The sequence below is a fragment of the Malurus melanocephalus genome, unplaced genomic scaffold (genome assembly GCF_030028575.1).
Source record: "Malurus melanocephalus ecotype Western Australia unplaced genomic scaffold, MMel_1.1 scaffold_52, whole genome shotgun sequence".
Taxonomy (NCBI): Eukaryota; Metazoa; Chordata; class Aves; order Passeriformes; family Maluridae; genus Malurus; species Malurus melanocephalus.
The window spans coordinates 1,331,971-1,354,484 of NW_026623284.1; the positions used below are offsets into that span (position 1 = coordinate 1,331,971).

Sequence of the window (22,514 nt, forward strand, 5' to 3'; positions counted from 1 at the left end):
TACAAAACATGAGCCACAGAACAAGCTAACCTCAGCCCTTCAGTGCCAAGATTAGCTGTTTGCTGACCTTGTGTTRTCTTTCCTCCTTCCAAAGCTGTGTCTTGCTAGGTTGCCAGTAGCATTGGATAAACAGTTAAACTCAAGCGTTTTCCCAGTCTTTTTCCAGGTTCATCCTTCTCTGATAACCACTGAGCCATGAATTAACAAGGGTTCTTATATTTTTCTATTTGCAGATATAGCTCTTTGTAGAATCAGTACAAAAATATCTAACCACATGTTTTTATTTTTATGGCTTTATTTATTCTGTACTACAGCAAGATAAAAATGCTGTAATCCTTTTTTAGAATGGATTAATAAACATGTGGCATCTACAGACAACTGACTGTCTTGTTTTTATTTTTGTCTCATATATGGAGGGGGTGGCCTGGCTGCAGACACACAGTAGTTAAAATGGATCGAAAATGGGGAAAAAAATCCCACATATACTTTTGGAAACATCTGCCTTCCCCTCACTGCTGGGGTTGGAGTTGGGTGTGTGTGGAACTGTCCTGCCTCCTACCAGTCACCAGACTGCCTGAGCTCAGTTTCCCTATCAGGACCAGACACAAAGCAAAGCATGGACTTAAAGCAGTGATGACATAAAGCCATATGCCGTGGTGGCACCAAAGACCCCTGTCCTGACAGCTTAATATTGTGTCAGTGGGTCAGGCCCATCACAGACCCTGCTCTCTTCTCCTGCTGAGCAGCTTTGGTAGTTCTTACCTGTCAGGTTTCCATATCTAGCAGAAAACAGCATTTAAATTATGTGAAAATCCCTGTCAAGAGACTAATTTGGGAGGTCATCTGCATTGTGCAGACTCAATTCCACTGTAAATCTCTGAAGCTGGTCATTGGGGCTCAGTGACACATGGTTATGAGCTGGTGATGGCTTGCCATACAACTGATTTTGCATTTTGCTTCTGAAGACAACACTACATAGGAGGCCTTTAGGAGATGGATGGAGTTCCCCAGACCACCTGGGCTGTATTTTCTGTTTAAAACTCCACATGCAGTATGTGAGACACAAGAGCCTATCTGGGCATTCAGCAGCTGCACATGCAATCAGCAGAGAGATCTCAAAGAGTGGAATTATTGAGTCATTACCACTTCTGCCTGTTGCTAAACATATCACAGTGCCTCCAAATGCATGGTCAAAATTAACTTAGAGCTTTCAGCCAATGCCTCCTGCCCTGCTGATCACTTACAACTGCACTGGCAGAGTTACATCACTGATGAATGGCTGCTCTGACAAGCACTGCATGTTATGATGCTAATTTTAAATTCCCCAAGGACAAACCTTTCCTTCTGAAGTTGGTGCTGACAGTTTGCTGTGCCAGCCACTTCAAAAAGGAGAACTGCTGCCTGTGCAGCCCACTGCTGCCTTTGGTGCTTGTCCAAGGGGTCACGAGCAATGCCAAGGTGCCAGGAGGTTTGGGAAGGAAAGAGTAAATGCTTTTTTCTACCTACTTCTTGTTAAAACTACATCCATGACTGATGTTTTCAGTTTTAAATAATCTCTATTCTGGTTTTGCTCTGTGTTTTGTCCAGTCGTTCTCTTCAGTGCTGGCCTGGAAAGAAAAAGGATATAACGTATGCTGGGGATGGTTTTCCCTCAGAAGCTCACATTCTTGCTTTGGAAATCCTTAAGCCTTCAAGGTAGACATAAAAGGCCACTCAATTTTTATAGCACTTGCCTTGATACAGAAGAATGAAATACRAATAATTCCTTAGTGTAATCACTCCCTGCTTTTTGCTGTGGTTGGCTGAGAGAATCAGTCTAAAGCCTAATCCACTGCTGCAGCGTTCAGTCCCTGCGCTAGAGGTGAGCAGTCATTCCGCAGGCCAAAGCCCAGCTCCCTGCAGTGCCACAACAGTTCAAGCCCTCATTTCCGGGCCGGTAAGTGCCGGGTAAGGATACACCGTCACCACACGGAGGGCTGATGTTCTCGCTCTAAGTGCAGAGCGCGGCCGCTTCGCCGTTCCCACGGGCTCCAGACGCGGCCGGGGCTCCCTCTACCGAGAACGTGGAGTCATGGAACCCGAATAAACCACATCCAAGCAAAGCTGCCGGGCAGGGGAATGAATGTCTGTTTCCTGCTCACACGGCAGGAAATGGGATGCTGTAAAACCACAGAAACCCCCAAAAGCTTCTTCAGAACGCTGCAGCTGGACACAGCTACTGAGAAYAGAGCCTCAACCAAGCTCTGTTCAACAGCTGATTGCAGAAAATCCTGTAATCCCCTGGAAATCCATCAGCCTTAAGCCACACACCTGCWAAGGTCAAAGGGAGCTGCTTGGAGAAAGTGGTTATTTAGTTATAAAAGGAAATTCCAGGACATCACTGCCCCAGTCCCAGGACTGGGACTCTTCATATCTGAGGCCTGCCAGGTAGTTCCCACTTTTTTTTTTAACAAAGCAGAGGTCGCTCACCAAAGGCAGAAGCAGCACAGTTACCTTTATTACCTGTGTAACACCTGCAGGAAGGGACAAGCAGAACACGGTATAAACCCATGCACAATGATACATTAATGTCTCTTAGAAATCTTTCAGAAGAAAAGCTGGAAAGCTGATATACCTCTAGGGCCTCATGAGCTAAGGTTTCCCAAATTTATAAACTCACGTTTTTCTTTTAAAGCTGGTATTTTAAAATGGTATAGAAATGCCTCTTTACTAAGTGAATTAACTTATCTCACAATAAAAATATAGTTTAGTTCTATTAAATTTTCTTCTGAAAATAAATGTTTCTATTTTTCTATGACAATAAATTACAATGTATCACAAATGTAGGCTTTAAGCAGAGTTACAAATAACCAGGAATTAAGTATTCCAACTATAGTTTAACTGAATTCAAGGCCCTTAGTAAGAGATAAGCTGAAGGTGCATTTATAATCCAAACTCAATTTGACAAGGTAAATACATATAACTGAAGTAGATTTAATGGGATTTAGTGCTGTGGTACTTGTATATAGGATAAGTATTCATGAATGATCTGCTCTTCTTCCTCGAGTGTTAAATCCAGATAATCCTCTTCGTGTTCAGGAATATCCTCTAGGATTTCATTGACTGCATCATTCTCCATGTCTTCATCTGCTGGTGAACTAGAGGAACCTTCCAATAAAAAGCAGCAGCAGTGAATTCACCTTTGAAAGTTGGTATTTCCCCTGTTTCACCAGCAGCCTGTTCCTATACAACAATTACCCTGCAAAGGGTAGGGCAGGATGGCCATTTTTCCTTATTATTTAAACATGGGGTGGGAAAGTCTTTAGTTATACAACATGGATCACTAAAGCTCTGACAAATAATGAGAGAAAAAAATAGGTGCAAGTTTCTCTTTTGTTAAATGGAAAGTATTGATTATGGTTAAGGGACATGGGGAAGGAGTATAGAGGCAGGTCAGCCACCTACAGAGCAGAGATTTGGAATAAATTAATTCCTTAGCCCTGCCCAGGATACCCTGAATGTCACCTTTTGTTCTGGGCTGTACCTGCCTGCAGCAGACACCTGTCCCCTCTGGTCCTTGTGGGGCTGTCACTGCAGGGGCTGCAGCTCACCTGGGACAACAGTGGCCTTCTTGTAACTGTGTTCTCAATAAAKCAGCCTGGAGCACTACTGGAGCCCCTGTACCACTATTTCAGCAGAAATTAATTGTTTCCTACAAAAGCCAGAAAAACAGCCTGGGCTTCCCTTTCCCCCTGCTGCTGGATGCAACATTCTCACCTGCAGACTCTGTGAGCAGGTCCTTGGAAGAAGATTCCTCTGATGGACTGGACCCTTCTGATGACAGTAGCAGCGAAGGGGGAAGAACTCCCCCATAATGAGCAAGGGTTTGGGAAGCCACGTGGATGTTCCCTTTAAAGACCTTTAAAGCTTGCTCAGCTGACTCACGGCTGAAACCCATATACATCAGCTGCAGGAAGGGGGAAAAACAACAAAAAAAAATTAAGAAAACTGGGAGAAATCCAAGCTCATCCAACAGCAGAGTCTGACAGTCATTCTCTCACACAGAGAAATGCRCTGCATGCCAGGAATTCCAGGACACTGACTCTGGCTTACTGGAACAGTTAACAACAGGGCAGTGACCTATTAAATCCATGGGGATGTTGAGCAGGATCAACAGCCTCTTGTCTAGTACCAGACCAATTCTTCTTCTGTTTTCAAAAGGAAACTTCAAAGCAATCCAGTGAATCAGGAGGTGCACGTGCTATTTACTTTTCCTAGGCAATACAGTTTTCTKGCCTGATATCAATTACACAGCCACAATAAATACTGATGAGCTTGTCATTCAGCCTGTCATGAGAAATACACATTCCAACTCTTTCCCTTTCACATTGCAGAGTTTAGAGACTTGAATAAATTTCTCATTTGCTGTCTTTTAAAGCATTATTCTGGATATATTTCCCCTCCACATTCACACAGAGCAGGTTGGTGCAATGGGCAGGAAGTGCACACAAATTACAAGTTAGCCTGAGTGACTTCACCGTGAAGAGTGGATACCAGACCCTGGAAGTGTGACAGCCTGAATGCCATAGTCAAAGAATATTTGTACTGCTTTGCTTAAGGAAGATCTGTCTTTGCAAGCATAACTCAGAAATAAGACAATCAACTCACAAGAAAGCAAATGGTCTAGCTTACTTGCTCAATACTTTCTTGGGAAACCTGAAACTGGTCCATGGCCACAGAAYCATCATCATCATCTTCCAGCAATAACTCAGGATTGTCAAGAATAAACTGCAATAAAACAGAGAGATCAGAACAGAGCCACAGAGTTACAACAGTCCTCGACAYGGTTGTGTATGCAGCCCAATGGTTGATACAAGCAAACCTCAGCCAGCTTAACTGATATCTGATTTATTGGGTCAGAAAGTGCAAATTCAGTCATTACAGTTCAGAAAAGGTAGCTATGAACTAAAAAATATACACTACAGAAAATAATCTGCTAAACAATTAAAAAAACACCAACCGAATTTCTTCTGTACAACACTACTACTACTAATCATTTACCTGAAAGGCTTTGTCAAGATTTCCTTGTGTATTTTGAAGAGCTACTTGAGCAGCTCTCTCTGAGTAGCCCATACTTTTCAGGGTATTGATGTCTTCCAGTCGCCGCCGCCTTCTAGCTCTCTCCTCCCTCCTTATCTGTTCCTTTTCCTGCAAGAACACAGATACTGCAAAGCTCACTGTGCATGGGAATGCTTTAACACATAGCTTGTGCATGTAGGGTTTCTTGGATCTTTTGCTTCAAGTTTGAATCTCTTGAGGAAAAGGTTTTTTTTTTTTTTTTTTTTGTAAATACAGACTGTGCTGCCAGACACTCGTTCCTAAATAAAGCTGCATTTCCATGAGCCAGCCCTGTCTCCACACTTCCGCTCTGCAGATCGGATCTGGTGCCATCACAGCTATTCCAGGCCCTGTGTGGTAAGTGACAAACCCGTTTGGCAGATGGGCCTGCAGACAAGACTTGCCAAGGACAGACARTCAGAACCAGGCAGGAAGCCAAGGAGTTCTGTTCAGCCTTCCCTCAGCCAGTTGGCTTTTCTGTCCACACTTCACTGTCTCAAGTCTAGAAGTGCTTCYTCAGCTTACCAAATATCACTTCAGATCTGGACTGTCTTCACTCTAGCACTGTCTTCACTCTAGCACAAAAAAATCCTTTTTCCCTCCTGGATTTGCCAAGTACAAAGCCACAATAGGGGGCAGCCAAGCCTGGGAGTGACAGCTTGGTCCTGGTGGCTTATTCCCATACAGAGCACTGCAGAGTAGCAAACACTGGTGCAAAGCCTTCCCATGCGCCTCTGTGGTACAACYACAGGTCTTTGGCACTCTCATCCCATCTGTTTTGAGACAGAGCTTTCCTTGTTAATCCATTAAGTTTTGGTTTCAAACTTGTGCCAACATGTCAAACTGTCAGCTACACCCACAGTGCCAAAGTGGGATAATCCAAGCCCTTCATTTCTCACCATGCTGGCCCAACACACGTCTCATGGGCACCCTAACTCAGATGATCTGTGAYTTAATGCTTTCACTGCCCATACCTCCCTCCTGTTAGTGATCAGATTGGCAGCATGCTCCACATTCCCATGGCATGCTCGCAGGGCAAGRCGAGCTTCCTGTTCCGAGAATCCCATGAGTGACAGGTGATCCACTTTATCAGGATCTACGGACAGCTCTCCATATAAAGAAGATGCCTGGATATGGAAAGAACAAAATGACACTAATGCTGTTAACATRCAAACAAAAAACGCCTCCCCATTCCTCTGAGTAAGCGAAGATGGAACCCAAACTCAGGGGCTGGAGTGAAGGACTCCAGAGTTTTAGCGAAAGGTTTCTTACCTTCTGAATGTACTCTGCAGCCTCCTTTTCTCTGCCACTATGGTAGTGCCCAATCCCTTGAAGGAGGTAAAGCCGTAGAAATAAAACCTTCTCACGACCATAGCTTCCCTAAGGAATTGTTTAAAGAAGGAGGTGGACTATGTGGGTACCAGCATGTGGTAGAACATCAGTTCATTATCAACACAACACATTTAAAGAGACACAGTCAGTGCTTTGTGACAGTGCACATAAAGTATCACACATAAACCCTGATGATGTCTCTGTATATAAACACGTGTTTTCCATGACCTTTTTGTCAGGCCTGATGTTTTCCCTGTGCTGACAATTACGGAACCAGACTAATGATACACAAGAAAACTTTAAACTTCTAAAAGTCAGTCTTGTAACACCTGAACAGCAACAGAAAACATGCAAAAAAAATCCCACCCTCRTTAAATCAAAACCAGCATACTTTGATGTCAATAAGCCTTTCGTGGTTCTCCCCATAGCACCTCTGGAAGCATCTCTGTGCTGTGGACAGCTTTTTCTCTGCATCATCCAGGCAGTCCAGCTGCTCCAGACGGAAGTAGCACCACACTATATCCAGCTGCAGCACTGCGTAATTATCAACGGTGTTCAGCAGTTCTGTGCTACACTCGCTGGAAAAAAAACAATTTTTTCTTCTGGATGAGGGTTGTTTATTTCTTCCTCACAATACTTTTTAACACCTCTAAGACAACATGTTAGAAGTCTGCACACTCAGGTTGGAGAAAGCACACTCTTCATATCTGAGGCAGCAAACTGATGCCAGGGAACCAAGTGCTGATCCCCCATCACACTCACTGACACAAAGGACAGAACCAACACTACATCTTAAAGCATTACAGTAACAATATGAACTGTGGCCACTGTTTAAGATGGCATCTTCAAAAGCATAAGGGAATTAAACTCAGTGTAATCCTCCAGAGGACTTAGAAACTGYCTCAGTGAACATGAACATGCTGGGTACTGTGCCAGTCTCCTTGYACATGCTCACAGATAAGAAACAGASAGGGACAGTATTACTTYTGGGATCTCAAAAGAGCAATTTAGAGCTCTGRCAGCTGATAGGAAACTAATTTAYTTGCAGAAGGCTCTGGTATGGTTACTGRCCYCAGCTATCTGCTCCACCTTTTACAAGAAATTATTACTTCACAGGAGCAACTGCAAATGAGTATCTCTAACTGTCTCTCAAGCTAATGCAATTTATAGCCTGGTACATGAATATTGACAGTTTCTGTTTATGTSCTTATGAAAGATTAACTTGCCCAGTGGCAATATCTGTTTCAGCTGTTCTACATGAAGCCACCTGTCACTACAAGTCAGAGCTTTATCTGCTGTTTCCCATCTGCAAGAGGGGGTGTKATGCAACCCCAGGCAAAGCTGGCCCTGATTTATATGTACAGGTAGAGGTTATGCTGTTCCTTTATGGGTTGACAATAAAGAGAGACACAAGGACTCAAAAAGATTCTTACCAGAAGTGTTTATCAGCATCCAACAAATATGGCAATGCTATCTCATATTCTTTCTTCTTCATCAATGCTCTGCCCTTCTCATGATAACCCATTGCCAGCACGAGAGCCTGGAAAAGCAGATTGAGACTTTTGACTGCACCTCCCCAACTCAAAGAGCTGAAAAGAAATACTCAGGTGAACCTTGTTCTTGTTCTTCCTAGAAAAATACCACTGTACCAGTTCTGTAAGACCASTGCTATTTCACACTGCTTCACACTTTTCCCCTATCTGTCACTGTCAGATATTGCCTAGTTAAAAGCAATGGATGTTACTGGCACATGAAATGCTGCACCAAGCTTACTTTAAGAATGCAACCCCAGAGAGATTTTCAATGGTGAGTGATATGAAGCTCAGCGTTTTTCTGGGTGCTACATTACCTAATAGCACCAAATTTATTTTGCTTTGCTGTCACAATTATCTTGAAAAACTTAAAAATTCACTTCCTGAAAAACCTCAGAACTAAAATTATATTTTGAATGCATCAGGAAAACACTCCTGTGGTATAACAAATGGAAATGTAATAATAACTCTGGATAGAAACAACAYCAGGTATGTTGTTCCTTCTGTAACTCAATACTTGCACCGAGCCAAAGGTATTTTTCACTTGAGAATGTGGAACTGTCTTGAATGGTGAACAAATTTAAGTTTGAAAGGGGACAGTGAAAAATATTGAAAAACTATTTTAACAGAATCCAATTTAGAGAGACTCATCAAGTTTTCAAATGGAAATAAAGCCTAAACAACAAACAACTTTCATGCYTTTCTAGGACACCGAAAATTTAAAAGAGGTGCTAAGATATAACAAAATTAAATCCCATCTTAAACCACATAGTGAGATATGGACCACACAGGGGTCAGTGCAAATTACGCCTGCAATGAGATCAGCAGAGGTTGTCTCCAGGTGAATGAAGTATTCCCACYACAGAGTTCTACTTCAATTTTATTTCAAAATTATTTTTATTAAACAAACATCTAGTGGGCCCATSGTTACATCCTCAGAAAGTCTGACTGCCTTTCAATGTTGTATTTTAAATGTTTCAAAATCAAGCTTTAAAGAGCCATCTTAGCAGCAYTGTAAGATACTTTCACCTACTTTTTTAGCTTGAGGAGGAATCTGAATTGACCTTCCAGTTTGATTAGCTATATCTAGGTATGGAACAGAGTCTGGATCCAAATACTCCTCTGAAAGATATAAAAAAGTTYAAATTTCAAACACCACCTTCACCAGAGCAACTCTACTACCATAGTATTATATTAGTAAGTATGTCATTAAACAAAATAGCAAACACAACAAAAAATCAGAATTACATATAAAGGCTGCATGTGTGTTTTTCTGGAAATACCAACCAATGGTGGCCCTGGCCAGGTAAACATCAGGGACTTCTAGAAAAGTCACTATAGAAAAGGCCTTGTGCATGCAGAAATTTAGATACAACATTAAAATTATATGAATTGCAAAGAATTTTTTTCAGAAGACAAAACACCTACATTTTACACAACATAGCATTTGAAATTACTTATCAACTAAGGCACAGAATATTTTAAAAAATACAACTGAGCACAGTTGATAAAGCTGAAAAAAGTATTTTCCTTCCTCACATCTTTCATGTTTATAACCAAACTTCCATCTGATTTACAATGAAAAAATGCTTTTCTTGTGAACAAAAGACAGTTAAAGGATGAGTTTGCTGAGATTAAAAGCTTCTGCCCTGCAGTTTTTCTYAGGTGAAACAAAAGGGTTGTTAAACCCTTACTACACTCCACACAGAACCTTCCCCCTGGGAGCCCACTACAGACTCTGCTCTGTACTGTACATTGGTGGWAACTGACAGAAGCAAAAACCTTAAAGAGAACCCACCCAGGATTCAAAATGTGGGGTCTACACCACTCCTTAAGTCCAAAAAAGCAAACAGTTCTATAATTTGTTCAAAATCTGATATTCTGGTGAGAAACTGACTGTCACCAACTTTGAAGCTTTGTTCAGGTGTTTCTGTTTTTGGCAGGAATTTGTTACCTGCTCAGCTCCACAGTTCCTTGCTTGTGGATTTTTGAAACAACGGAATAGAGAAGTGATTGAAATTCACCATCCAGCACTGCACTTCACAAACACAACCTCATTCTGAAAAATTATTACTGTTGAATGAGCTATATCCCTTTAATTTAATCCACCGATGCCAGGAATCAACATTGAAGGGAATGAGAACACAMCAGTTATGTTGCAGATGACAGTGACAAATGAGTTGCACAATGAAACCATGGTTACACACAGCCATGGCTGAAGTAAACTACAAAAAAACATGTTTMATGACTTATAACACATTATGCCACTGTGCTTATGTCTAAAATAACCTAAAGCCTGTTCTCACAAGTCATCAGTTCTTTAACTGCCAAGTGCCAATTAAATAATTGATGCATATTATATCCTTCTCAGAGTGCCAAAGTTTTTTTTGTAGCGTTCTGGTTGTGTAAGAAGAGTTAGAGTAGAAAAGGAAGTTTTAGCCAACTTAAAATCCAGTTTTCAAGTAGGTAGAAACCTAGAAAAGTATGAACTAAAATTCAGTCATGGTATAGGCACTCTTCCACATTGAAAACCCACTCAAAAGATACTTCTTAATACACAAGAATTAATGAACACCCACCTTCCCCCCCACCCAACAAGCCCACTTACCTCTCTCTGCTAGAATTTCCAAGCCCTTCTTAGTTCTTTGCATCTTGTCATTTATTTCTTTCTCTTTCTTGCACTGAAGCTCTTCCTCCTGAACTTTCTTTTTGGTTTCCTCATCACTCTGTTCCAGTTGAAGCACCATCACTTTTGCATTGTGTGTTACACCCTGGTCTTCAAGGGTTTTACCTGCAAAACAGAGTGTGATTAATACAATTCAAGTACTAGAACTACTGGAACTGCAATTGAGAACTCGGTCAGAACCCCTGAAAATTACTGACACAGTCAGAAAAATATAGGATCAGAATTGAATCTTAAAAGTGCTTTTGAAGTGACWGATACGTTTCTTCCCTTGTTTTCTTCTTTTTTCAAACATTCAAAAAGTACCATTATTTCTATTTCAGTTACTTAATCTTCAGGCAAAAACTGGAATAAAAACATGTCCAGGATCATACACCACAAGAGTACAGTACAGAAGAACTGGGAACTGTATCCAACTTTCTTCTGTCACTTCCATGGTTCTAATTTTGATATATTCCAGGGCCATCAACAAAAAAACCTATGTCATCACTTCCCACAACATRTCTGACAGGCTGAACATGTGCAGAGCATTACCAAAAGTCTTTGAAAGTGCTGTTGTACAATATGGGTTTTGAAGAAATTTAGAGTTTCTCTTAAATGTGCATTTTCAGCGTTTCAACACTTGAAAAGGGGATTTTCAACATTTATTACAGTGTTCCTATTTGATCATTATAATTTATTACATTTYCTGTAAAGCAGAACCTGACAAATGTAACTGCTATTTCTTCGAAATTTCTGAAATTAATAGAGTTGCAAGGCAATTTTTCTTTTGAGAATCAKAAAACTAGAAAATTAGCATAAAAGTATCCTTAACTAGAGATACATACCCAGATCAAGCTGCTTCTTATTTATGATTATTTTGACAGCATTTTCCTGTAATGCATATTCCTGTGCTATTCTGTGAAAGAAATAATTTCATTAACATAAATTTGTAAGGCTATACAACATTGCTGTTGCAATAGTAACAAAACCTAAAAATGGCTTAAAATGTTTGCTACAAAAGGCTGCTACAAGTAACATAACTTCATCAGACAGCTTTGAGTATCATATAGYGAAAATATGGAAAAAGGGAAAAAGCACAACAGACAGAAAAGAATTATTTTTTAGGCTTAATAACACAAAAGAAAGAGACGGTAATGTTCACTATTCAGAAGTTCTGCCTAGTTACAGATTTGGAACACTGATCACTGGTGCCTTCTCAGGTACTTGCTGGGGATTTACACAGAACTATCTTTTTCCACAGTTGCAATTTTCCTGTTTTCCATCTGTTAAAYCACAGCTGTTCCCATGAAGAACTGCCCTACAGGGACACTGGACATCCTGTTCAGAAAATACATGCTAAGAAAAAGTTTAAATCAAACAAAAAGCGCATTTAAAAAAAATGCTGTATGACAGGGTGGTGTCTCACAAGAGAAGCATGAAGGGTGATTGCACTTACTGGGATCTGAGCTCCTTGCCTGTGATGAACAGACTGGTTTCCAGTGGGATTTTCCTGCTCTGTAGCAATTATATTGGGTGCAGAGAAGAAAGAAGGAAGAAAAAGCATGATATCAAGATACTTTGGACACGTCCTTAATTAACTTTTACAACAACATTTATTTTTCTAATAACAATCATGTTTAGAGGGTTATGGCTGGACATACACAGCAGTAATTTCCAGCCCTGTACTTGGAATATAGTGCTACAAATAAGCATTATAACAGCAGAATATTCAGAATTAAATAAATCTAAATTCAGAACCAAACAATTTTAATTAATTTAATCATGCACTTCCAATCTTAACTATGCTTTCCAATTATGCCACTCACCTGTGACTGGCTAAGTTATGATTAATTCCTATTAGTGTCTCTGGTCCCAGAATAGATAAATTGGAATTTTATATTAATTCATTCCCCTGTTTGCCCAGCAGCATTATAAAATAGAATTATGAAACTATTTGGTTGTTTTAACTGCATGGCAATCACTTAAAACTCTCTATTCTTTAGCCCAGGTAATTACTTTTCACTACAAGAATACTTTATGCAYGAAACTAGAAGTTGAAACCTGACTTTAAAAGGGCAAAACTTAATTYAGTTCTCTTTTGGAGAAGCTTTTAGGAGCCTGCTCTAGAAGGCTGAGTGCTGGAAGAGGCTGCAGGGAGGTGCTGAGGTCTCCATCCCTGAAAGTGTTCAAGAAACAACTCTTGAACTGAGAAGTGGCACTGAGTGCTATAGTCCAGCTGAGAAGGTGGTGGTTGGTAAAGGCTGGACTCGCTGATCTTGGAGGTCTTTTCCAACCAATCATCTTGTGACTCTGTAATTCTACCAATCTATGAAGGGAACAGGTGAGTGCCATCACAACTGAAAATCCTGCTTCTCATTTCCAAGCTCAAGTGACATTAATATGCTAACTCAACTTCAGGTATTCTATAGCTGAAAAAAATACATCTGTTCTTCATTGCTGATACAAGCAGTTACATCAGAAGGAATCAAACTGAAATAGGCACTTTAATCTAATTTACTTTTCTTAACTGAAAGGTTACTTGTCATTAAATCCCAAAGGGAAAAATTACTCATCTCCTCAATATTGCATTCCTTTGTCATGATATTCCCATATACCTGGAAAATTAAATATGTAATTCTCCCTCTCCCATTTTTTATATATCCAACCCAGATCAGGCATACAAAACACCTGAAAAAGCGGAAGTGAAATATCTGCATTAGGTACACATCTAAAACTCAAAAGCTCAAAGTAAAGCTACTTATGTAGACTTTTCTGCAGTGTTACTCACTTTTCTACGAGGCAGATATATATCAAGTCTTGCAATCCCAGTCACTTTAAAATTCTCATTTCCCGTTCCACGCTCAATTGCTTTACACCGTATTTCTTCAAGCATATTCTCTGTATCATTTGCATTGATATTCAGCTTGGATGAATATTTTTGTACAAGCTCCTAAGAAAACAACAAGAAAAACTGGGAACATGCACCAGCAGTATGACACAGAAGATGGATGTATGACATCAACTCAGAGAAAATATTTACCTTCATCTCTTTACCAGCTTCTTTTTTTTCATTTGTATATGGTGGTTTCCATAGCTGAATTTTGTCCTCTCTYAAGCAGCTTGTCAGTTTTGCTATCAAATACTTCTTTTGCGCCATTCTTTTAAACTAAAACCACAGTTGGGAAAGTAAGAAAAATAAACAATCTTTTAATATAGCTTCCTGTAGCAAGATATTCTGCTTTTCTAGAAATCTGAGTGACATTTTGGGATTCTGCAATAAAAGATGAGTATTAAACCCATTCCATGCATTTTAGTGGGGAGGGGAACTGAGGAGAAACTATGACGAAAATTGGGGAAAAAAGTAATTGAAAAGAGGGTGACATTTGGATTGGAGTAGGGAAAATTTAGAAGGGCCCTGCCATTTCAAGACAAATTAAACTTCTTCTTATCCTCTCATGTGAATTGGGATTGTAGAAAGTGTCAATATATCAAAATTGACAATTCAGTTGTTCTGCCTTGCTCTGGATAGAGCTGCTCAATCTACTACTTCTGATTCAGCTCAGAGAAAGCAGCAAACTCTGAGTTACTCAGCAYGTCTCTGGAAAAAAGCAAAACAAACACCCTAAAAGCAGGGAAGCCACAGAGAGGGGCAAGGAAAGGTGGATGCAGTGATCTCAACAAAAGAAAAAAGAAATCTAGATGCATGATAAAGCATGGGAGACTTTTGGCTCTTGGACACCAGGAATCATATGGAAAATGTATTTTAATTTATACAGAAAAGCATTTAAAATGTTGGCATACATACACTAAGACTGGCATGAAACTTGATTAATCAGTTTCATTTTAAGAGTGGTTTCCATCTCTCACTCTTGTTTATTGGCACACAGTACTCTGGAGAAAAACAGGACAGGAAAGAGCTCCCCCAATGTAAAAACATTATTTTTCCTGGCTCAGAAAAACACTGCTTGAGGGAGAAAATAATCTAGGCAAATGTCCAATATGTGTTAAGTCTATTGGTCAGCCTTATCTCAAGCCCAGCGTCAGTGAGTTACAAAGAATTCCCTGGAAGCTGCACTGGCAACAGTCTCCTCTAAACAGGAGTCAGAAGGATGAACTGGGCAAGTGGATGGTTTAACAATCCTTCCAGCTGGATTGCTGCAATTTGCACAGTGTCTGTCAAAACTAGCAGAAACAACCACACATTCTTTTTCCTGCTGGGATGCCGCTGCTATTATTTTAGAGCCAAGGCAAAACATGGCATTTACAAAGCTGAGAATGACAAAAACACTCAATTTTCAAAACATTGCACGGTAGTTATTAATGCAGCTTTYCCCCTTTCACAAAACAACGCAGGGAAATCTCATGTAGTATGGTACAAGCCTGTAACCATCATTTTCTCACTTTTAGGTTATGCTGAAGACCCATTTTACAGCTAAAATTCCACTTAACAGTAACAAAAAAGTTACCTATGGCTTTGGGTCACCCAGATAAAATCTGAAATTGCAATCTATGCTTAAGACTAAGAATCCAGGTGATGTTTATACATTGATAATTTATTTGTTTATCAATACTATAGCTTGGTAAGTTACTGATTTTTAGGCTATTGAAACAGAAAACACCACTGTGGTGTTCAATTAAACTTATTCTTACAAACCTTCTGTTAAATAAAATTTTGCTTTCACAAACGCAAAACCTATCTTACAAACCTTCTGTTAAATAAAATTTTGCTTTCACAAACGCAAAACCTATGGTTTTATATGTAACATTTATAACACTTGTGATAAATTCCATCACACCATCACTAAATTGCATGAGAATCCATAGCAAAAACATTTGTAACTTTTCCATCAGCCAACAAACGCCACAAGCTCTCCTGACATGATTTCACTTTCAGTATGAGTTTAAAGGGACTTTCTCAAAACTCATTTGAGTGAACTACCGGGAGGATTTCCTAAGAAGCACTCTGAATGCAAGACTGATCTTTTGTAAATAAAATGTCATCCTCTAAGGCCGATTTGCCTTATTCGTGAAATAAAACAAGTGGAGAAATAAGATGCATGACCTAAGATGCAGCAATCAGGCTCAAAAGCCAAATCGTTTATGGAAGGAAGAGGGGATTGTCACAACGGTTGGATAATAAAGCAGGACACATCAATTCTCCCTAAAAAGGAGGAAAGCACAGCTCTGACACATTTCCCCGTGGCTGAAGAAGGGGGAGCACTGAAACAGCGTCATGAGCAAACCCCCAGGGACGRAGCCCCATTCCTGCGGGCCCGGGGTGCCGGGGCATCCTCATCCCTCCCCAGAAGCGCATCCAGCGCCTCCCGTGCCAGGGCAGAGCCGACACCGCGAGTCCCCCGCTGTCACCGCGGCGGTGTCAGCACGGCCCCGGCCCGGGCACCCACCTGCGCCCCGCGGGCTCGGCACAGCCGCCGCCGGGGGAAGCTCGGGGGCCGACGCAGCTGCTGCCTGAGCTGCTTCCCGGGAGGGAGGGAAGCGAGAGCCGCTGTCCCTGAGGGAAAGGCTCGCGAGCGGCTCCTATGGCAGCCCGGAAGGCCCAGGGAGACGGGCGTGACGTGAGTGAAGCCGCGCCCCGCCCGCCATGTCCGCGCTCTGCCCTCACGGTGAGGGGCTGGGCCGCGTTCGCTGCCCGACGCGCGGGTGGCACCGTTCCCCTCAGTACGGGTCTGCTCTGGCTTTTGGCCTCTGCGTGCTTTCAAACCTGGRAAAAAAAAATAAAGGAATCACAGAATCACAGAGTCACAGAGCAAATTAGGCTAGAAAAGAGCTCTGAAGTCATCGAGTYTGGTATATGGCAGAGCACCACCATGTCAACCAGGCCACGACACTGACACATCCAGTCTTTCCATCTCCAGGGACGGTGATTCCACCACCTCCCTGAGCAGCCCATTCTAGTGTTTAATGTAACTTTCCGTGTAGAAATTCCTCCAAATATCCAACCGAAAGTTTCCCTGGTGCAGCTTAAGGCCAGGTCCTCTTGTCCTGTKCCTGAGATTTACCCATGAATGTGTGTAAGTGCCTAAAGAGGGGTGCCAAGGGCATGGACCAGACTCTGCTCAGTGGTGCCCAGCAACAGGACAAGAGCCAACAGGCAAAAACTGATGATGGGAAATTCCATCTGAACAGGAGGAAGAACTTCTTCCCTGTGCAGTGACCGAGCCCAGAGATGGTGTGGATTTTCCCTCACTGGAAATATTCCAGAACCATGTGGATACAATCCTGTGCCATGTGCTCTGGAATGACCCACTGTGATCCCTTCTGACCCAACCCATTCTGTGGTTCTATGAGACATAAACCATGAAAGAACAGCTTGCAAGTTCTGAGTGATGTCCAGGTGTTAGAAAAATTAATTACTTGTTGGTAGAATTGCCCTTTTAAGGTTTAGGGCTCGACATGTTTCAGCGATCTCAGACCTTGGGGAAGGTTAACAAAGCTTGGGAAGAAGGATCTGCTACTGATAGTGGACACAAAGAATGCAGAATTTACAGTCCACAAGGACATTTGGCAGAACTCCCAAGATAAGGAAGAAACAAATAAAACCAACTCAGTAATAGTGCTGAATTCAGCTCCAACTGGGTAAAAGGTAGTTCTGGCAGGGATGCATCACAACTGCTGACCCAAGAAACCCACAGACTCAAAAAAGAGAAAGTGGTTGTTAACATAAGAAGTGAGAGAATCACTAACCCGTAGAACATAGATACTAATTAAGAAGAGTACTATCTAACTTGTGGCAAATAAACAGTGATGCCTTTTTTTGCTAGAATGTATAAATAGTAAAAAGTTTTGATAGYGTGTTTGATTTGTGGGATASCACCAGCACCCAGGCTTGCACAACTGTGAAATAATKTCTCTCTCAAGTGTGTAATAATTGGTTTGTTGCACACCATGTAATCAACCTGGTTTTATGGACAACAGCAGGAGCTGCTGGCCCCARGGTATCTGATGGCTCATCCCTGGGATGTGGTGGGGGTCCCCAGGACTGTCCCTTCAGGAGTGGCTGGGGTTGTGTTGGGCCTGAGTGTTCTGCAGCCACCCCTCATCTGCCACCTCTGTGTGTGTGAGGCACAAGTGTACAGTGTGCAGTTTGCAGTTTGTTTTTTTCTGTATTTTTTGAAGGCAGCAGTGTTGAKGTATTTAGTGTGGGAGTTTTTATTTCCCCATCAGTGGGGGTAGGCACGATCTTGCCTGGTTGTGAGGCTGTCAAAAGTTAACCTGGATTCAGAGACTGGGCTGGAAGAATACRTGAGGGATGTGGAAAACCTGGCACTAAACACAGGTGCAGGCTGAGGCACTGCTCCAGCGTCACTTCTAGTCCTTGAAATGTCCTGGAATTGGAGCAGGATGCAAGGCTTCAGGGATTTGGYTGTCCGATATGGGATGCTCAATATTGTGTTTTGTATCTGAGGCCCTCAGAGGATTGGGGCTTGTTCCTCGAATGGGTTTGGTGCCTGTAAAAGACATAAGCTTTTCTTTTAATGGTTTACACCAGTTGTAATTAACTGAAGTGGGCAAATTATTTCATGTGACCTGCTGTCCCAGCAGCAAAGGGATTTTATTCTATTTATTTATGTGTGACTGAAATCATTGCTCAGCAGTGTGATTTATTCTAGAATGGATGGACCTCTAGGTCTGTCCTAATGTTTGCCTTAGCCAGTCAGCCAGTCTACTTGAGGATCCCATTTCCAGCTTTGGAATTATATATATATATATATATATATATAAATTTCCAGCTTTGCAAATGGGAACCTCAGATTGACCCTGGGCTTGTGAGCAAGACACTGAACCAGAATTTCAGGATTCCAGGTTCTCCTACGTGCATAAATCAGTCAAGATTGCCTACTGATAAACTTAAAATAAACTTCCTTCATGGCAATCCTTGAGTTTAGTGCCTGAAACTTGGCTACATCAGTGGTAACAGTGGTGAAAGCTCCTGCCCATGGTGGCCAAACATGAAGAAGTTAACAGGAAAGGGTTTTGCACATCAGGTGCCCTTGAGAAGTTTTAGTTTTTTTCTCATTTTCCTGTTTCATTTTCACTACAGCTGCTTTAGGAAAAAAAACCCATAATTTTCTGATTAGATAGTTTGTGTTTAAATGTGTGTGTTTAATATTCCAGACTCTTTAAATGTTAGTATAGCAACTTTTCTCATAACTGAAACTACTGCAGTAACAAATGATAACTTACTGAAAATGCTCTTTCATGATGTCCTTGGAAATTAAATTGAAAGATTCTCCAAAGGCAAAATGCCTTTTCTAAATTAGTTCCAGTCAGTACAAAGCACTGTAATATGCTAGAGGAGAAGCCTAAGGAAAGGACAAAGTGTTTGTGTGAAAGAGTATACAAAGGAGTTAGTTACTTAGTCCATGCATAAACCTGCACTGGCTTTAAAAACCAATGATTTCAAGGTCCATGTTTAATTAAGATAACTAATTCAATCGAAGGACAATGAAGTTTTTGAAGTATTCCCTTCTAGTTAATTTCTTGTTTGATGTGGACTAATTGTTATCTAGTATTTTTCCCTGATATGCCTATTAGGTATATCTATGCTTTATCTTTTTTTCTTTTCTTCTGAATTATTCTTTAAATGCTGAGCTACTGTGAAGAAGAAAACCCAGTCACTGTGATGTCTCATGCCTATCTATAATGAAATGGGGAGACATTTCCCGTCTCCAGTTTTTGTGAAGACTGCATTTGAAAAAGAGAACTGTCTGAATGCTTGCAGCCAGAAGTGGGTGATACATAGCTCCTGTTTGTGTCATTGAAAAGCACCRCAAGACAGGGTCTCCTCCCTTTAAAGATCCTGCAGAAGGAGAGACCTCATGAGTTTTCTAAAGYACTGGGGATAGATGGGAACAAAAAATATATTGTGATAAAATTTATGTGTGAGAAAGAAATGATATCTGCTMAGTCTCATTGCAACAATAGAAATTACATGGGTTTTATTGATCTATTTTGAAAATACACCAGAAATTATCTTGAATATCCTGAAAATGAATGATGAAATCATATGTTAAAAATTATATAAAGATATTAAAGATTATATAGTCAGGRTCTTCTATGGCTAATAAAAGTAGTAGACTCTCAGCAGGTTGGTCTGTGTAACTAGAAAGAYTACTTTGTTATTTTTAGTCAAATTTTTGACTGAGATTTAGGTATTACGGAATGTCCTTCATTGTGAGAYGTATAATCCAAGCCTCCTTGCTGCTTCAGAAATTCTGGGCCCTTTCCTATTTGGGAAAGGGTAGAAGTTCAGTTTGTTGCAGTCTGGTGTGCATTTTGTGACAGAAATCTGCTGATGTGACCATAGTGCTGCAGTGGCTGATTTCAGAGKAGGCTTTTGACAGGAGCTTGAAATATTGCAGCTGTTTTCTTCTCTGAGACTGTTCAACACACTTGAACTTYCCAGTTGCCTGAGCTCAGACAGTTCACTCGCTCCTCCTGAATCCTTGGTCTGCAGTGTGTCATTTYCCTTTGAAATCAGTCTCTGGTTGTCAAAACTCCATGGTGTGTTGTTGCAGTGGGAAAGATTCCAGGAATCTCCTTGTCCAGGGGCCTGCCCCAGGCGGTGAGTTCCCAGGTGGATGTGCCACAGCAAGTCGTCATCTGAGTCACCACCGTTGGTTGTCTTAAGTGTGACTTTTCTGTCAGGGATATCTCCTCTAAATGACTTTGATCTTTTAATTTTCTTATTAATTAGAACAGCATTGATCATTGATTCTGGGAGAACAGATTCTTGTCCTCCTASAAGAGAAATGCATTTTGCACGTTACTATGGTCGCAGTTTCTGTGGCATAAACTCACCTGAAAAGTTTTAACATGAGTTTTGTGTTTCTTTCAGTGACTGAGAACAGTGCAAGTTCTTTTGATGCCAGGTTAAGGAGTAGAATTACTTCATGCTTGGTTTTGCAGTTCTGAGGGTATAAATGGTATCCTGGTTTTGTCAAATGAAAATGGAAATTTATCATGACAATATTGATCTGACTGGTACTCTAAGACTCATTAACAGCACAGATTGAGAATCGACTTTCAGTAATTAATTGCTTGTAAACAAAACTTCTTAAGGTGAGTAAGGACTTGCTCAGTATGTTGGCAAGTGCTGTAATTTGAAAGACWAAAAATGTTCTGTTTGATAACTGTTTGAAGTTTATATTCACAACTTAATAATATTGTGACTATTTCTGAATGAAACAAGTTATAAAGGTCTTGTTTTTCTTAATGAGGGATCATTAATGCTATAAGCTTGTATTTTATTATTCTACTGCAATTTTATTATTCCAGTCAGTATGAATTGTGTAAATATCATACCACTGTTGCCTGAATGATCACGTAGAGGAATTTTCTTCCTCGGTGAAAGGTACAGAGTAGCTGTAACAGTGAAGAGAATCTGGTCTCCTTTTTTTTTTTTCTATTCTTCTACCCCTATTGCTTAATTTCTAAAGCAGTATGAAAGTTCCTGTAAAAATGTCTAGGRTATTAGGGATATAAAAATGCTAATGCTACTTTAATTACATGTAGCAGTCATCAAATTGCTGGACATGACTGGTTTTCTGTGTCTTAAAAATGAACAGAAATGGATCTATTACACTAAAAACAATCTGTTTGCACTAATGAAATGCACTTCAGTTGGTATAAATATAGTTTAAAGTAGGGGTTGTGCAGAATGCTGGCCTTATTTACAGGGTTGAGTTACAGGGACTGTGTGTRTTGCAGTATAAGTTCTGAAACACTTTAAAGGGTGGAAAGTAGACATAGAAGAGTGCTGCTTACACTTTGTCTCTGAACAGTTGTTTTGAAAGGATTACAACCCTGAATTTGAAATAAGGCTAGTTTGAGTAGTATGTTGCCTGCACAAAAACCCAACAGCACACCCTCTGCTTTATAGCTGCTTTTCATGTCATCTTTACGAATAAGTATTTGCAGATGTCAGACCCGGCTGATTTACTGGCAGTAAATGAACCTGTACAACAGGGRTTTGGCTAAGGAGGGGCTTTTTCTGCTGCCTTTGGCTCCCACTGCCAAAACAACAACYCCAGCATAATATCCCAGAACTTTTTCTGCTCCTTGGCCATACAGGGTTGATCTGATAAGAGCTGTTTTGCAACCTGGCTGGGAGGGAGAACCATGTCAGCCCACATCTGCTCTCGTGCCRTGTCACCAGGAGAAAGGAGACTGGAGCACGTGCAGAGCTTTGAGGTACAGGTGTGTTTGTGCATCTGTCCATACAATGAAGTGTGTTAACAGAATTTCTTAGAGTGACACCACTCAGAGAGATAAAAACACACAGTTCTCTACCATGCAACAGTGAGAATCAAAGCTATGACTGGAACCTATCCAAGAAATAAAGCTGAGCTTGGCTGGCTACAAAAAGGTCCACATGCAAAACAGAGCCCTGTGTGTTCTGCGGAACATCACAATATAGTACAAAATTGCAGAAACCAGGGCTTGGTCTCTGTATTTGAGAGAAAAAGCAAGAGAGAAGGGAAATGAGAGACTGAGGTGAAGCAGCTTTACATGTTCTTGTGGATGTTAACTGTGCTCTTGGYTGAACTGACATTGAAAGGCAACATCAGGTGTTATCCAGAACCTTATGAGCTAGTCATCAAAAGAATTATCATCTGTGTTGAGCCGATCAGAAAGTTCACAGTGACAAATCCACTCTGATTTTAATAGTGTGCACTGGCTTTGAGTTCAAGGTTGATTTGATTCCTTGCTTGGCTACAGGTGTGGCACACAAAATTGAGCAATGACCTTGGATAGAATGCGATAGTCCTGAACCACTATGTGTTGAATTAACCCACTTCTAGCACTGTCCAAACTTCTTAAGAAAGCTGCAGTTATAGAGACCTTTCTTTCTGTGGTTTTTTTTT

At 40.9% G+C, this 22,514-nt stretch overlaps 2 protein-coding genes across 2 annotated transcripts in view; both read right to left on the reverse strand.

The window, feature by feature from the left end:
- Positions 1-2,473: 2,473 nt before the first annotated feature.
- NUB1 (negative regulator of ubiquitin like proteins 1) lies at positions 2,474-16,200 on the reverse strand. The gene is made up of 15 exons (XM_057365402.1): positions 16,032-16,200; positions 13,667-13,792; positions 13,415-13,576; positions 12,083-12,141; positions 11,472-11,542; positions 10,570-10,752; positions 8,995-9,083; positions 7,863-7,969; positions 6,821-7,007; positions 6,370-6,477; positions 6,072-6,224; positions 5,041-5,187; positions 4,672-4,767; positions 3,757-3,946; positions 2,474-3,147 (listed from the first exon to the last, which is right to left on the reverse strand). Exons 2-15 carry the CDS (start codon positions 13,781-13,783, stop codon positions 2,984-2,986), a joined length of 1,833 nt encoding a protein of 610 aa, XP_057221385.1. The 5' UTR covers positions 13,784-13,792; positions 16,032-16,200; the 3' UTR covers positions 2,474-2,983.
- Positions 16,201-19,749: 3,549 nt separating this feature from the next.
- Positions 19,750-22,514, reverse strand: part of LOC130573139 (uncharacterized) — a 5,539-nt gene continuing 2,774 nt past the window's right edge. Inside the window, 2 exon segments of the mRNA XM_057365371.1 lie at positions 19,750-19,878; positions 19,880-20,388. Coding sequence (XP_057221354.1) covers positions 19,777-19,878; positions 19,880-20,388 — 611 coding nt within the window. The 3' untranslated portion in view covers positions 19,750-19,776.